Raw genomic sequence first — 16140 nt, 5'->3', positions numbered from 1 at the left:
TGTTAAATTGCAAAACTTATTTATATCACAATGTATAAAAGTTTCGTTTAGTTTTATCTTGAACTAAAGTATTGTATATATTTAGTATAATTTTTTTATTTAGTAATCAAAATAGTAAATTATCCAGAAATTAATTTTATCTATGCATTAATATCTAAAATCTAAACATCTTGGACTGGCATTCATAGTTGAATATCATATGGTTTGTTGAATATACTTTCTGTAGTAAACTATTACCCAAGTTTTAAGTCTTAAGCCATAAGTAGCCGATCAATCATAGTCTATTCCTCACATTTGACTATGATTTCTCAGCAGAAGCAGCGACTTGATATATATGATTGGAGATGAAATTAGGAAATAAATCGAAAGAAACTCACGAGACTTAGCGACAGAGGACTCGTTAGCTGCCTTCTTGTATTCTTCCTCTAAAACGCGATTGATTTTTTGGTAACCATCCTCAATATTTCGTAGACGCTTTTGCCAGTACTGATCCTGCCGCTTCAGTTCCTCTTCCATTTGCTGCTGCATTTGAAGAGCGGACACTGTCAACTCTGGATAATGATACACTGGCTGCCCAGGCATCACTTCACTGGTGTGAGACGCAGCAGTCGCCGTGGAAGGCACCGGGTGCTGGATCGGTGTGACGGGTCTCTCATCCGGCGGTGGCTTATGCGACTTTGATTTCTCCCCCTGGGCGAGACGCTGTACGATCGCGTTTGACACCTTGATCACCCCGACTTCCTCCTCATTCGAGATGGTCAACTTGCGGGCGCTCTGGCCGGAGCCCATCCTCGGGATTCCGATTTCTAATTTCAGCAGCCCTCCGCGAAATACCTCGTGATCTCGCTCGTCTGCAACAAACGATTAACGCCGATTTCATGTTTCATATCGCTTTCTTTTTCATGTCGCTATCCAATGTTTTTTACGTGGCGAGCTTTATTCGTCGTCTCGGTCCGATGACAGCGGGGCCAGCTGTTTTTCCTAGTTTTTCGTGTCATCAAAGTGAAATTACATAAACCATAATTTCAAAGCAGACAGAAGCCTTGAGAGCGAGAGCGAGCGACCATATCCGCCGCGGGATGCGAAATTTAGGCTGTTATCTTATTTCAAAGCGCCTCTATGTCCACAAAATATAGACGTTGAACTACGTAGCCAATATCCATAATCCCGTCGGTAATGTTCACGATTTTTTCGTTCTACGTGTTGAGAGAGTCAACACGAGTTTTGGAATGCACCCCAGAGGGCCTTGAAGAAGAAGAATATAGAAGAAGAGAAGAAACTTTCTTTTCATTGTTTTGTTTCGTGGCGCATTGCAACTTTTAGGTTAGGTTTTAGATGAACGAAGTTAGGGGAGCGAAGGTGACTTAAGATTTTGTTAGTTAATTCTTTACGTTTTTTGATAGAGATAGAGTTGTAAATAATTATAGACAAAGAAAGATTTTTATTCAAGCGTTGTTGAAGAAGAATTCGAATTTTTATATCTAGAATACAATCTAGTGTGGAGATACTCTTTTCATCTTCCAAGTTTAATTGGAGGATTAAAAAGACAGGCAGAGCCTGTTACGAGAAGAGCACATGGAGCATATTTTATCCAATTTTCAGTTTTTTTTTCAGTAACAAGTACATAAAATGGAGTATATTCAACAAACCTCTGAGGATGCAAAGAAAGGAATGACGTATGTATATGTACAAAATTGTACCCTTTAAGATATTTATTTTATACAAATATCTCATACAAGGTATCTCATAAGTTTTGGCCAATCGTTTTTTCTGCAGATAGAGCGGACTAAACTGAGTTGAAAAATCTCCTCTACCATTTTGCAAATTTCGCAATAGTTGACAAGATAGTAATTACTAAAAATTGCCAAATATTGGTCTCGAATAATTTTTTACTCAAATACTATCAACTTTACAGAAAAACCGCAAGAGACAAAAATCATTTATTTTCTTCTCATAAAGTTCTGAGAATTTTTTTCAGAATTTTTTCAGAATTTTTTAGTACCGTATTTTCTTATGTTGGTAAAAATAAGAAAATGTGATACTAAAAAGTTGATAAAAAATTCTGAAAAAATTCTTAAAGTTCTATGAGAAGAAAATAAATGACTTGGTAATTATTTAGAATAACCCTCTCCCCCTTTTCCTCCCTACCTCAAATCTTAATAGAAATACACTTATTCAATATGTTTTCACTCGAAATGAAAGAATCTGGTAAAAAAAAAAAAAAAAACCATTCGGCCTCGTGAATCGAGTTATTAAGTGTTAAAGTTGGAGACTTTAGAGATTAAGATATATATATATATCATCCTGATTCGATACAGCTCTATGTATCGAATCTCGATTTATCATCTCGATGTATCATTCTCCATTAATTACATAAACTCACTTATGCTTTAAAAACACAAATTCACTGCTAATGCAAAGAATTTGTGTGCTTAAAGCAGTGAATTTGTGTTTGTAAAGCAATGAATTTGTGTTTTTAAAACAGTAAATGTGTTTTTAAAGTAATGAATTTGTGTAATTAATGTAGAACGTATACATAGAGCTGTATCGAATCAGGATGAGAGATATCTTAATCCCTAAAGTCTCCAACTTAACGTTTAATAACACGATTCACGAAGCCGACCGCCGCATTTTTTTTGCCAGATTCTTTCATTTTGAATAAAAACATATCGAATAAGTGTGTTTTTATTAAGATTTAGGTGAGAGGTATTTTATATAAAAATCAATTTTCAGTGGAAAAATGAAAATAAGAGTACAATAATAACAATCTCTAGTGATCTTGATCTTAACAAATATTATTCAGGACATGATTCTGAACAACATTCAACAGGTTTTAGCTGTCGGTTGAATACTTCGCGTAATGCTAATGTCGGCGATACTGTAACTTTCAAGCCTTATAATTCGCAAAGTACTTAATAAAAATGAACTTAATTATAGTGTTTGGAAAGCTCTCGAGATAAGCTACAAGAATATGTAATGAAAAGGGAGAGTTCCATTTCAAAAATTTATGTTGATCTTGACTAGATCTTGACAACGCCATCCTAGGTCAAATAACTATTATCGTTGAATACGTCTTTTTAACTTTTAGAACTTTTGTAAGAAATATTTTTTTCTAAAATGCATCGTTTATGAGATATTTGAGTGTATCCAGACTTTTGGCACACTCTGTATATATATATATATATATATGCGCGCGCGTACGTGTAAAATTGTAAGGTCGGTGTATAAAAAGTCCTAAATTTCTTAAATATCTTGAAAAATAAGCAGCATTTTTTCTGGAAAAAATGTTTCCTATAAAAATTATAGGGCTTTTATAAGATAAACGTTTATTTTACTGTTTATTTAACTGTTGGAAGTTTTTTAAATGTTATCATCTAATTGATTTTTTAAAGTCCTACTGTCATATAAAACTTTTTTTCAGAAATGTTTATTTTTAATTGAAGGAATTTGAAATCTTTCATACACTTCATATACTGTATACATGTATGTGTGTGTGTGTACACATGCGTGGCATATTTTACATGAAAATTTTCAGCATTTATACAATAGATATATAGTATAGCAGTAGAGTATACAATATAGTAGTAGTAGAATAAAAAAGCTTAGTAAATATAAGTGAAAAACTGAACTGCTTTTGAAGCAGTATTAAGAATTTTGTATGTTAATATCATAACTGATTTATTGATAAGCTTCTACTATTGTATTGGAGACTCTAATAATAAGCCATAAGTAATGAATTAGAAGTCAGAAGCGAGAAATTGACTACAATTGTAGTCTTATTTGACTACGATTGATTAATTTCTATCTTCTGGTTTTATATATATATATATATACGTATACAAAAAATAAAAATTAATCTTGCAATCGAATAAATATGACTCTTTCTTTCGTAGTCTCTGTTGCGAATGTGGGCTTCTCATCGAACCGAATCCCGCCAATATGTGCGTAGGATGTCTACGTACCCACGTTGATATTACAGAGGGTATCCCTAAACAAGCGACTATGCAATTTTGCAAGGGTTGTGAAAGGTATGATATTTAAAAAGGTTTCAAATGTTATGTTATATATTAACTCGATTAAGTTAATGTTGTATGTTCATATAACAGGTATCTTCAGCCACCTTCCGAATGGATTCACGCTGCTCTGGAATCTAGGGAACTTTTGTCACTGTGCTTGAAAAAGTTAAAGGGATTAAACCGTGTGAAACTAATAGACGCCGGTTTTATATGGACAGAACCACATTCTAAAAAATTGAAAGTAAGTTCTACAAGTAGGTGTACAAGCAAAGTCGCTGGAATTACGTGTGATACTGAAATCACAAATAGATTTAAAACTTGATGGATTAATAGTTGCAATATTAGATGAAAATCGGCTGATGAGATTAAGGAATTTATTCGTCATATTGAATTTTGTTTTATTCACTTTTTTTAAATGTAATTTTTATAAAATGTTTTATTATTTGTATATAACAAATTGCTTTTTTTTCTATGAAAAAACGTTTTCTGTATACATTCATGATTTTTTAAATAAAAAGTGCAAGTAAAACATTTTCAATAAATTATTATACATTACACATTAAAATGTGCCTAATATTTGTTTAAATTTACAGCCTTTCAACTTTATTAGTTTATATGTGGCCCAATTATTTTTTCGTTTTAATTTGTTCATAACTACAATAAAAATATATTGCTTAATTGATTAAAAAAAAGTTTTCTGAAAACTTATTTTCAGAAGTATAAATTATATCAATATGTATGTTAATTAAATATCGAAGAAATAAAAAATTAAAACGAAGAAAGTGGAATATTTATGTCTCACTGTCCCTGTAAATATTAATTATAGACAATAATTATCAGCAATCATTGTCTACATTAATTAACTTAATTTTAAATGTTAAATTCTATTTCGATTTTATATCATATGTCATATTTCTTTTAGGTAAAACTAACTGTTCATGCAGAAGTACTTGGTGGAACAGTTCTGGAGCAAGTATTTGTAGTCGAATACATCGTGAATCATCAAATGTGCGAAGATTGTCACCGTACGGAAGCTAAAGATTACTGGCGTGCATGCGTAAGTTTTCATGGTTGTAAAGAGAATCTAAAAGAAATGCAAATATGTCGAACAATTATACACAATTATATTTTTATGTGTTTTATAGGTGCAAGTCCGGCAGAGAGTAACAAATAAGAAAACTTTTTATTACTTAGAGCAATTGATATTGAAACATAAAGCACATGAGCACACATTGGGCATAAAACCTATTCATGGTAAATATTGCGTTTTACGAAATTTTTTTATATTATATTATTGATATTTTTTTTTATATTATACCACCGACGAGATACTATTAAAGACTGTCAAACCTGGGTAAATTTTCGGCGATATAAAAGGAGGCCCCAAGGGCCCGGAGATAATTGAAGAACGCTGACATTATCAACAATTGATATAAATTTGCGATTATTAACATAAATATTTGGTTCATACATTATTAAATCCATGATTTTTTATTACAAAATGTTCCATAAATAAATATGCATACTTGTAAAGCTATAATATTCTATATATTGCAGAAAAATTACAATTTTTTCTCTGCAGTTATCATCTTGTTGATAATCAAACTTTGATAACACTGAAATTACAATTTTAAAGAAAAATTGAGTATTATTGAGTTCTAAATGCATAAATACGTCTACTAAACTAATAAATCATAAAATTAGTATAATATTATCAGTTTTTAACTCTTAGTTACTTCAATATTCACGCGAACACTCATAAGAATGTCGGTCTTTAATAGTATCTCATCGGTGATTATATACTAATGATACAAGGTTTTTCAACCGGTGTGCCGTAAAGAGTTTCCAAATGTACCATACAAATTTTGGATCAAGTGAATAACAAACAGATATATAAAATGTTCTAATTTTACAGAGGGTTTGGACTTCTACTATGCAAACGAGGCCGCAGCTAGAAAAATGGTTGATTTTTTAATGACGGTCATGCCATGCCAGTATCAACATTCGAAGAGATTAATTTCACATGATTGTCACAGTAATTTATACAATTACAAGTTTACATTTTGGTAAATATACACAGCATACATTTGCGACGTATTTAGATTTGTAATGCCTTTATCGCACCATTTACAGCGTTGAAATTGTTCCGCTCTCCAAAGATAGCGTAGTTTGCCTACCACGGAAGTTGGCTCAACAGTTAGGTGGCATTAATCCTATTTGTTTGGTATATCGAATTACAAATGCTGTGCATCTTATAGACTTTTTCTCAGGACAAAGTAAGCTACGGTATAACATTAATTATTAATCTTAACGCTTATTTAATTAATGCTATCAATGATATGTTACATTTAGTTGCTGAAGTTAGTTCGACTGTCTACTGGAGAAATAACTTCAATAGTATATGCGACCCAAAACAATTAACAGAGTACATCGTCATGGATATTGAACCAATAAAATACAAAGATAGAAAAATTTTTCCAGGACAAGGAACTATTTCTAATAAAGTAAGTTTTTTTTTCCTGTATAAAATATTTTGACAATATGAGAAATTTAATATGTAATTCATTCAAGATAAAAATTTTTGATAACTAAATTTTAAATTAAATACAATGTAAAGGTTCCAACGAATAAAATTCGAATTATCAAAACGTAGAAAAAGCTAAGGGGCCAAATTTGTTGTTCGTGCAGAAGCCTTTTTACGTTTTAATAATTTGAATTTTAATAACTAATTTTTAAGCACATCATCGCGGACGCATGGCTAGTGAAAGCATTTGAATTGGGGATAAACGATAATCCAACTCACACACGTACACATTTAGGCCATATACTTAAACCAGGTGATTCAGTACTCGGGTAAGTTTACGTAATTTACAATAAATTTATTGTAATGTAAGAGGACTAAAAATAACATGAACATTTGAAAGCACTTATGAACACCTATGTATTATTTGTTTTTATAATAATAAGAGATTAGTCTATCATCTGTTTTTAATACAGATTCTATCTTTGTGGGAATAAAGTCATATATGTTTGAATAACAATTGCTACAGTGCAATGTTATATCCTCCTAGCAGAGCATTCAATTGTTTAAAAGATATTGGAAAAGAACTTTTGTTTCCCATTTTGCCCTTCAAAATTACAAATGAATCGATAATATTTAAATTAAACCAATAAATTGCATTGGTCAGGAAAGATATGGCCTTATTAAAAAAAAATAGATTCAGATGTAAATTTCTTCCTTTAACATCACTTATATAAGCATTGAAAGATGTACTATTAAAAGAATAGTACAATATTCCATTGATAATTTATTTTGAATTCATTTATTATAGCTATGCTCTGAAAGATAGTAATATTAACGACACCAATTTCGATAAACTAAGTGAAGATTCAATACCTGATATCATATTGGTAAAGAAATTTTACGGCCACAACAAGGCAGCTCGTCGCAAAGCACGAGTATGGAAGTTGAAACATATTACTGACGAAGTAACCAGTATGAGTACAGAAAATAAGTATGTTGAAAAATGATGTAAAAATCTACAAATGTATATTGTAAATTATCTTACAATATCAATTGCGTTTTGCAGCGAATATAATGAATTCCTTGATGAGTTGGAAGAAGATCCGGAAATGAGACAGAACATCAATATATTTAGAGACGTTCAGAAGCACATTCCTGTTGATACTAACGAAATAGACCCGAGCATTCCGCAGATTACTCTCGAGGAAATGCTGGATGATCTTGTAATCAAAGATTGAAATACTTAAAGTATTTCTATTATATACTTTGAATAAAAGAGTACATAATTGTAAAAAATAATTTTGCACACATACCTGAAATGTACTCACGATCTTCTGTACGCATGCACATTATAGCACGTGTAAATTGATATAAATATGATATACAGAAAGATTGTTACGAAATCCCAATAGTATATTTTTATGTATCTAAAATAATGATTCAATTTATTGTCTTGCTGATATATTTTATGAATCAATAAAAATATAAAAAAATGAAACTAAGATGATTTTTACAGTTCTATTACATTTTAATGAAATTAAATATAGAAGTAAATAATGGCTTAATACTATATAAACTATAATTAAAGAAGGAGCATACAATAAAAACGCAAGTTATTCGTCGCGATATTTTATATTTAAAATTATTATTACAATTTAAATTTATATTGTATGAATAACTTGCGTTTTGTACGCTCCTTCTTTAATTATAGTTAATTATTTGAAATTAATTGTTCATCTATTAATCACTAACATTGTTATTTATTTGTATTTAGATGATGATATTACTAATATTAATTAGATGATCATAGTATTAGTTCAATTATAATACAGCACATAACATTAAAGACTGAGTAAATTTCCGTTACATAATTTATCAAGGCGAAATATTCTTACTTACTACAAATATTAAAACAATCTGATCTCACGATAATGATGTTTTTCTTATTTGTTTTGTGTTGGCCATAATATATATTGATGGTTAATTATCTACCATCTCTATCATTCTTATATATTGCCACAGAGCTATTTGAAAGCTATTTGAGAAGAAGTGGGGGAATTATATCTTAAAGATATAATAACACTGACACTATATAACTGTTCAATAACTTTGGTGATACAGTGGTGCTACAGTGATCGAATGATCGCATCAACATGCAGTTCTACAGACTATTGTTTTTTGCACTTTTCTTAAAAGTTGCAAACAGTGACGTGACAAGCAAGACAAGTATGATAAATTATTAGATAAAATATTAGAATTCAAATAAAGAAACAGCACACTTTTTGTATATTTAATCTTAAAGATTTTATATACATACATATATATAATCTTTTAAATATACAATTTGCTTTTTTTATTTATACATATATATATATATATATATAAACAAAAAATTATTAAATTATAATATAAAATAATGCTATAAAGTTTAATGCAATGTTCATGCTGTTTATATTATCTTATATATTGCCATTTTTGTTTATCTTGATAGTAAAACATAAATATCTTATTACTGTACGTTCACATTACATACAAAGGCCATGGCATACAAAAAAAATATAAGCAGTAAGCGAATTAGCCAATCACAGTAGAGACTATAAGGTCATAGCGTAACAACATTCAACAATGTTGATTTCCTTACTGCTTATATCTTACTGTTTAAATTTTTTTGTGTGCTATGGCCCTAAGAGAACCAGTACACACTTTTCATAGCAGTAATCGTAAGCCATACCGTTAAAAATTAGCTCAATTAACTACCCAGCAAACGAGAATGGATTAAAATAAATTGAAATGGATTCAGATTTTCAGAAATATATATTCATGAATGTTAAAATGAATGCTTTTCAATCCTGAATGCATTTTTATTCATTTATAGGAATTACATGGAGCATATCTCAATGCCTTTCATTCTAAAAATAATATTAGCTTTTACTGTGCATTGTGAATACTGTTCAAAATTTTGAATAGGAAATGCAGTTTTTCAATCCAATTGCATCCAATTGAATCCAATTAAATCCAAAAGAAGTATTCGCTATTTAAAATACGCATTCGGATAGAAAAAAAATTTCAATCCATTTTAATCCATTCTCGTTTACTGGGGATACACACCACTCCGCTTAAATAGTCATTTAATATGATATATAATTTGTATGTATATGTCGGAACTTTCTCATGTTAGACATTGAAAATAGTCAAAACATTTTTTTTTGCTATCATAAGATTATTTATCGGTTCATAAAATAATCATTTAAAATAATAAAAAGTAATAAAGACTATGGTAGTCAACGCAGTTAATAGTGCGATTATCTTATATTTATTTAGTTTATTTCATAAATCTTGATGTGATTTCAATATGAACGCAACCATAATATAAATTTGAATGTTTTTTTTTTAAGAATTTTGACGTTTCGATCATTTACGGAATAAACTAAATAAATGTAACATAATCGCACTATTAACTGTGTTGACTCCCACAGCCTTTATTTACTTTTTATTATTTTAAATTTGTGGAGTCCTTGTGTCCATTAAATTTATAATTATTTAAAACAGAATTGCAGGAAATAATAGTATATATATTTGTAATTAATATATATATAATATATATATTCGTTAATTTATATATATATATATATTTTATCTTATACAATGTATTGTGCACCTTTGTTGCAAAACTTGAAAGATATTGGTTTTACCTGTTTTTGCAGATGATATAGTATCACGCTTTACACATGAAATTAATAATTGGATAACAGTAGATGAGAAATCTGAAGAATTTCAACATTTAATCCATAATCTATCTCTTCCAACTAATCTGCTGCGTAAAGATTGGCGTAGTTTCGACGGTGAAAGTAGCGAAAATATTTGCATAATATGTAAGTCTATCCTAGATACTTTTATAGAATATCGTAGACAGGGCATGTCAACAGAAGATATAAAGAGTAAAGTGATTAAAATTTGTACTCTACTGAAATTGCAATCTCCACAAGTCTGCGATGGTGCGATAACTATCAATTTGGTAAGTAATTTAAATTGTTATACAAATTAAATTAAATTAAATTAAAAATTTTTTATTATAATATCAATATGCAAAAATTTCTTCATAGCAATGTAATATTTTTAATATCAACTATTTTTAATATACTCAATATCAGAGTTGGATAGTAATTAGTTAAAACGTTAACAGTTAAAAAGTTAATAACTTTTAATTTAACTTAATTTTAAATGCATTAATTGTTAACTTAATAAGAATCACACCATACGGTAGCCAGTTTTTATTGACTCGCTAGGTTTTATTAATTCCCGCTTATATTTGAATCACACTAATTTTAGGTATCATAAATGTTATATTTCAGCATAAATTTCAACATAAATATGAAATGAACCTTAGATGAAGAATTGTTGTAGAACAGTCGATCCAAGCACATCGACCCATTTTCTAAATTTTTACATTTACTTTGTAATAAATATCTAGTCGATGTAGTCGTAAACACGCATGAGCAATCGTTTTAAAAGTTAAAGAAAATTAGGTAAAGGTTAAAGAAAGAGAAATAATGCAAACATATACCCTTCTCTCTTGCAAGATTTTACAAAACGCCTTACAGTGCGATTCTTATTATATATAAGTAACTTATACATGTGAATATAAAATTAAATTTACCTAATAATCTATATTTGTAAGTATTATTTAAAGTAATCTCATTATAAGAAAAATTAGAACATTCCGATCTGAAAAATAATTCTTTTTTTAATTAACTTTTTTTTTAACTTAAGTTAATTCAATATTAATTTAACTTTTACTAAATTAATTCTTTATTCCTTCAACTTTTAACTTAATTTTATTAATTTTATAAACCATTAACTTTAACTTAATTTAATTTAAAAAAAACATTAACTTACCCAACTCTGCTCAATATACTATCCCTGATAAAAAAAACAAGATGACAGAAAACAACAGTAAGATTTCTATCTTATCGGATTTTATCGAGTTCTATAAGATTTATATAAGATTTTTGTAAGATTCGATTCAAATTAATGAACGAAGATTACACATTCAAAACGATAAGATTTTTCGAGCGTTTCGAGCATTAAACTGTTCTTTTTACTATGGATCTGAACGTTTTATTTGCAGCCAATAATTTTGCATATCATAGATTCAAAGCCTAATCTAACGGCAGATACAATTTGCGGAGTTTTACTAGAATCACCGTTTTGTCCACTTAATAATAACGAGTTTAATTGGACAGTTAATATTGATGACGGTCCTCCAAAATGGATTAAACCGGAAGAGAGTAATGAAACCATAAATATATTGCAAATAACAGATATTCATTACGATCCTAACTATGAACCTTATGGTAATGCATATTGCAATGAACCAACTTGTTGCCGAAAAGGACAAAACGATACAAATACAAGTGGCAAGGTGGCAGGCTATTGGGGAGATTATAATTATTGCGACAGTCCGTGGCATGTCGTTGTTGACGTCCTAGATCACGTTATAACTGAACATAAAGTATGCGAGAATCTACATATTACTATATTATTATTTATAATTCTTCAAAACCGCAAGTTATTTTAGAGAATATTAATTAATTAATTTGTAGAATATTTCCTATGTTTACTTCACTGGTGACATAATAGACCACGGTGTTTGGGAGACTAGTATCGAGGGAAATGTAGAAAGTCTAAACAAAAGCTATCTTCAAATTTATGAAACGTTCAAAAATATTCCTGTATATCCTATTCTGGGTAATCACGAGCCTCATCCTGTAAATCAGTAAGCTATCAAAAAAATGTTTTAATATAAATATACCATATGTGATTAATATGTACATATATATACTCCCGTATTTGGTATTAACACATATAGTATTGAACAATTCTTTTAGATTTGCACCTAGGACTATTACTAATGATGAAATAAGCACGCAATGGTTGTATAAACTGATGGCTGATTTATGGATTAATTTCGGGTGGTTATCGGAATCTACACGTTCTACCATTCTACAAGGCGGATTTTATACGGTTTCGCCTAAAAAAGGATTTAGAATTATAGTTTTGAACAATAACGTGTGTTATAGCTACAACTGGTGAGCATATTAAATCAGTTTTTTAATAAAGATACAAGTACTTTATTTGTAGATTGCAATATCGTGTAATTAACGTTATCAATATAAGAGCCAATAAATATTGTGAATTATCTTATGTATCACAATATATTGTCGCGTTGATATAAAAGTATTTATTGACTGATATCTCCGAAAGCGAAAATATTATTAATAATAAGATAAGAGAGTCTACATAGTAGATCAATCAATGAGTTATGATATTGCAATCTATAAATAAAATAAAAATTATTTGCACAATTAGGACTGCCACAGAAAATAAATTTTAAAATTTCCGGACTTTTCCAGATTTTCCAAATAAAAATGGAAAATTTTCCAATATAAAATATGTAAATTTTAACACATTTAAAGTCAAGAATTGTAGGAAAGCTAGCATATATTATTAAAAACAAAGCAAAAAAAATTAGTAGCACACTAAAATTTTGAGCGCAAATTCAAGTAAAAAAAAAAGAATGCAGTTTTGAAAAAGGGCGATTAAATAAAAATACTGAATAAAATTTAAATTTTAATTATTTTATTAAAACCGTTTAAAGTGTGCAATTTTTGAACCTATTTCACTATAAACGTCAGATATAGTATTGAAAAATTATAACAATTATCTAGAATAGGAGCAGTTTAAGGAAATTGTGAGCAAATTTTCATAATTTCACTTTTTTATATTTTTTCCTGACTTTTCCCGGTTTTCCAGGTCTGTGGCAACCCTGACAATACAAATGAAAGAACTAATATTTTTAAGATAATAAAAAAATAATTGATAAAAGAATGATTAATATATTGTTGTGAAAAACGATACATTTGTCAATACATGGAAGTGTCATTATTTCTGACAAATAATTCTTTTCAAATTTTGAAAACTTACGTAAGAAATAAGCGATAACAAGAGAAAAGTATCAAGGCACTTCGGAATTTGAACCAAGGCCTGGTCTTCTCCACTTGGTAGATTTCCATCCTGCCACATAGTACATAGCCCTAACACTGATAGTTAACCCTCCTCTGTTTTACCCTTTTTCTTCTAAATTTCTTACACTTATGATATAGTTTTAAAGAATACATTATAATTGAGTGTTTAGGTTTAGATAACAGTAACTTTTTGATAATGGAGTTTTAATTAACGTAAGGTATAGATGGGTGTGTGTGACTTGCAAGTGAAATTATAAATAAAGTTCCTTTTCCTGTAAGAGGAAGTAAACTTTCTTCTATTGAAGGTACAACATGGAAAAAATGAAGTTATGTATGTTACCCTAATTAGCACGTTCCAATTCGGAAAAAATGTTAAAAATGCTGTATTGAAAAATTACTATTTTTTATTATCAATGCAATATAGTAATATACATAATTGGTCTCTTCAATATTTATTGTGCTAACTCTTTTTACATTATCATATATGTATTTAAAATGCAGGAAGTATATAAATTAAATATTTTACTTTATGCGGTTTTGTATAGAATCATTTCTACAGGTGGCTATTATATCAACCGCAAGATCCTGATGGTCAGTTGCAATGGTTGGCGGATACACTTTTGCAAGCTGAAGTGGATAAAGAGTATGTGCACATATTAGCACACCTTCCTCCTAATAATACGGATTGTCAAACTACGTGGAAAAGAGAATATCTCAAAATTGTCAATAGATTTGCCCACATTATTAGAGCTCAATTCAACGGCCATACGCACAAAGATGAATTACAGCTGATTTATGACAGTGATGATAACAGCAAGATTAGTAACGTCGCTTGGAACGGTGGTAGCGTAACTACTTACGAGAATGTAAATCCCAACTATAAGCTTTATACTATTGACAACAAAAATTACGTAAGTATTGCATTGTTCCGGTAAAATACACGTTTCAATAAAATGTACATTTACACGATCGGCTAAATTCTATTATAGGAAGTCAAAGATTTCGAGAATTGGATATACAATTTGACTTTAGCGAACATTAAATCTGACCAACGGCCGTTATGGTATAAGTCATACTCGTTTAAAGAGGAATATGGACTTTCCGACTTGACGTACGATTCGTTACAAACTTGGTTGTTTAAACTAATGAATGACGAGAATCTGCTAAATCGTTACTACAGGTAATGTGTAGAGAATTGTGAATTATCGTGTCTGCCCAGTGTTCTATCTCATCTAACAATAATTGATTCAGGAACTATTTTAAACAAGCTGAACCATCACTGACGAAGGAATGCGATGCAAAATGCATGAGAGCTTTCATATGCCATGTAATTGTGAGCCTAGGAGATCACGAAATTAAATGTGATAATTAGTAGTCTTGAATTTACATTTGACCAAATTTAATTTAATGCATCATTAATGTAAAATGTTTAGTGAAAAGCATTTTAATTTAGAGAAAACGTTATACACGAAAACGTTACTTCACGAAAAAGTTATATTTTACTATATTATTATATTTATTACTATATTTTTACAATAGCTTTTCATAACATTATGTATTTACAAAAATGTATGTATTTACATAATATTTCATTATCTGTTAATTTCGTCTGCTAATTTTAATTATTGTTGATGCTTACATTAATTTTTTATGTCTATTAATTTTAAAATAGGTTTTCTTAAAATTTCTTCATTTGGTAAACTGTCAAACAAACAAATCTGGAAAGCGAACAAGTGAAAAAGAAATTACTTTTTAAATAATATATAACTTAAATAATATATAAAAACTGCGTCAAGTTAACTTTAACAAGTTATCTTACGCCGATATTATGGAATAAAATATAGAATATAGTTATGCATTATTTCCTAAAGTTTTACCTGTTTCCTAACATAAATCAGAAGTGTTTCAATGTGTTCCGGATTGTTGCATTCCAACTGAAAGAATCGTCTCCATAATGCTCCTGCTAATACTTTGTCATCAGATTGTATGCCCTCGTCATAACCTATTATGGCAGCATTGAATTGATGTGATATTTCCTGTATTTGTTTATTTTTGAGTTTGGTTTTGATTGGCTGCAATAATATAACAATTATAAGTATATAAGTACATATACATTGTATAGGGTATTCAGAAAATTGCGAATCGAAATATCACAGCATGAAAGTTTTGGAAAAATTAAGAAAAAAGTTATATGTAAATTTTTATTGTAAGCAGTAGATTTTAATACAGGAAGGTTTAATTGTAGCCAATAATCGTCACGTAACCATCTAACGTAGCCCTATCTAAACATATAGTCTGTAATTGTACATATAAAACTCTTAAAACTCTTCATCCTTAAACTCTTTATCTTTACTTAACCCACAAATAAATTATAACTTTTATTTAAAATAAAAATTTACAAATAACTGTTTCAATTAATTTTTTGAAAACTTTTTTACTGTGGTATTTTGATTCGTAAATTTTAGGACATTCTGTATATATCAGGATTGGAAAAAACCCGGGTTTTTTTTTAAAAAAGCTCAGCTAGTTTTTTAAGGGGTTTTTTGTATTTTTTTTTTTTTTTTTTTTTTTTTTT

General features: G+C 29.2%; 4 protein-coding genes across 9 annotated transcripts in view; 2 read left to right on the top strand and 2 right to left on the bottom strand.

Moving 5' to 3' along the window:
• Window positions 1-1108, bottom strand: part of LOC108748468 (MICOS complex subunit MIC19) — a 1610-nt gene extending 502 nt beyond the window's left edge. Inside the window, exons 1-2 of one of the 2 annotated variants that reach the window (XM_018486670.1) lie at window positions 927-1108; window positions 378-851 (exon numbers count right to left, since the gene is read on the bottom strand). In XM_018486670.1, coding sequence (XP_018342172.1) covers window positions 378-789 — 412 coding nt within the window. In that variant the 5' untranslated portion in view covers window positions 790-851; window positions 927-1108. The remainder of the gene's footprint in view (window positions 1-377; window positions 852-926) is intronic. The other variant, XM_018486660.1, reaches the window with a different exon arrangement.
• Window positions 1109-1293: 185 nt separating this feature from the next.
• LOC108748371 (60S ribosomal export protein NMD3) lies at window positions 1294-7943 on the top strand. Of its 5 annotated transcripts, none has more exons than XM_018486529.1 (12): window positions 1294-1323; window positions 1615-1676; window positions 3894-4028; window positions 4107-4257; window positions 4939-5073; window positions 5162-5270; window positions 5932-6082; window positions 6150-6292; window positions 6369-6520; window positions 6754-6869; window positions 7349-7531; window positions 7607-7943. In XM_018486529.1, exons 2-12 carry the CDS (start codon window positions 1630-1632, stop codon window positions 7776-7778), a joined length of 1494 nt encoding a protein of 497 aa, XP_018342031.1. In that variant the 5' UTR covers window positions 1294-1323; window positions 1615-1629; the 3' UTR covers window positions 7779-7943. The 5 variants fall into 5 exon arrangements, with proteins under 5 accessions (XP_018342031.1, XP_018342022.1, XP_018342014.1 ...); XM_018486520.1 differs by having other exon boundaries at window positions 1294-1359; XM_018486512.1 differs by lacking the exon at window positions 1294-1323 and adding an exon at window positions 1344-1359 and having other exon boundaries at window positions 1603-1676.
• A 633-nt stretch (window positions 7944-8576) lies between these two features.
• On the top strand, window positions 8577-15047 carry LOC108748326 (sphingomyelin phosphodiesterase 1-like). Its single transcript, XM_018486397.1, has 8 exons — window positions 8577-8766; window positions 10245-10555; window positions 11669-12052; window positions 12144-12316; window positions 12429-12629; window positions 14125-14476; window positions 14555-14745; window positions 14817-15047. The coding sequence occupies exons 1-8, from the start codon at window positions 8694-8696 to the stop codon at window positions 14935-14937; spliced, it is 1806 nt and encodes a 601-aa protein (XP_018341899.1). The 5' UTR covers window positions 8577-8693; the 3' UTR covers window positions 14938-15047.
• Window positions 15048-15197: 150 nt separating this feature from the next.
• Window positions 15198-16140, bottom strand: part of LOC108748445 (ubiquinol-cytochrome-c reductase complex assembly factor 1) — a 5653-nt gene continuing 4710 nt past the window's right edge. The window contains exons 5-6 of the mRNA XM_018486633.1: window positions 15443-15637; window positions 15198-15283 (exon numbers count right to left, since the gene is read on the bottom strand). Of these exons, the coding sequence (XP_018342135.1) occupies window positions 15206-15283; window positions 15443-15637 (273 nt within the window). The 3' untranslated portion in view covers window positions 15198-15205. The remainder of the gene's footprint in view (window positions 15284-15442; window positions 15638-16140) is intronic.

The sequence above is a fragment of the Trachymyrmex septentrionalis genome, unplaced genomic scaffold (genome assembly GCF_001594115.1).
Source record: "Trachymyrmex septentrionalis isolate Tsep2-gDNA-1 unplaced genomic scaffold, Tsep1.0 scaffold109, whole genome shotgun sequence".
NCBI classification, from domain to species: domain Eukaryota; kingdom Metazoa; phylum Arthropoda; class Insecta; order Hymenoptera; family Formicidae; genus Trachymyrmex; species Trachymyrmex septentrionalis.
This window is presented reverse-complemented; position numbering and strand designations above follow the sequence as displayed.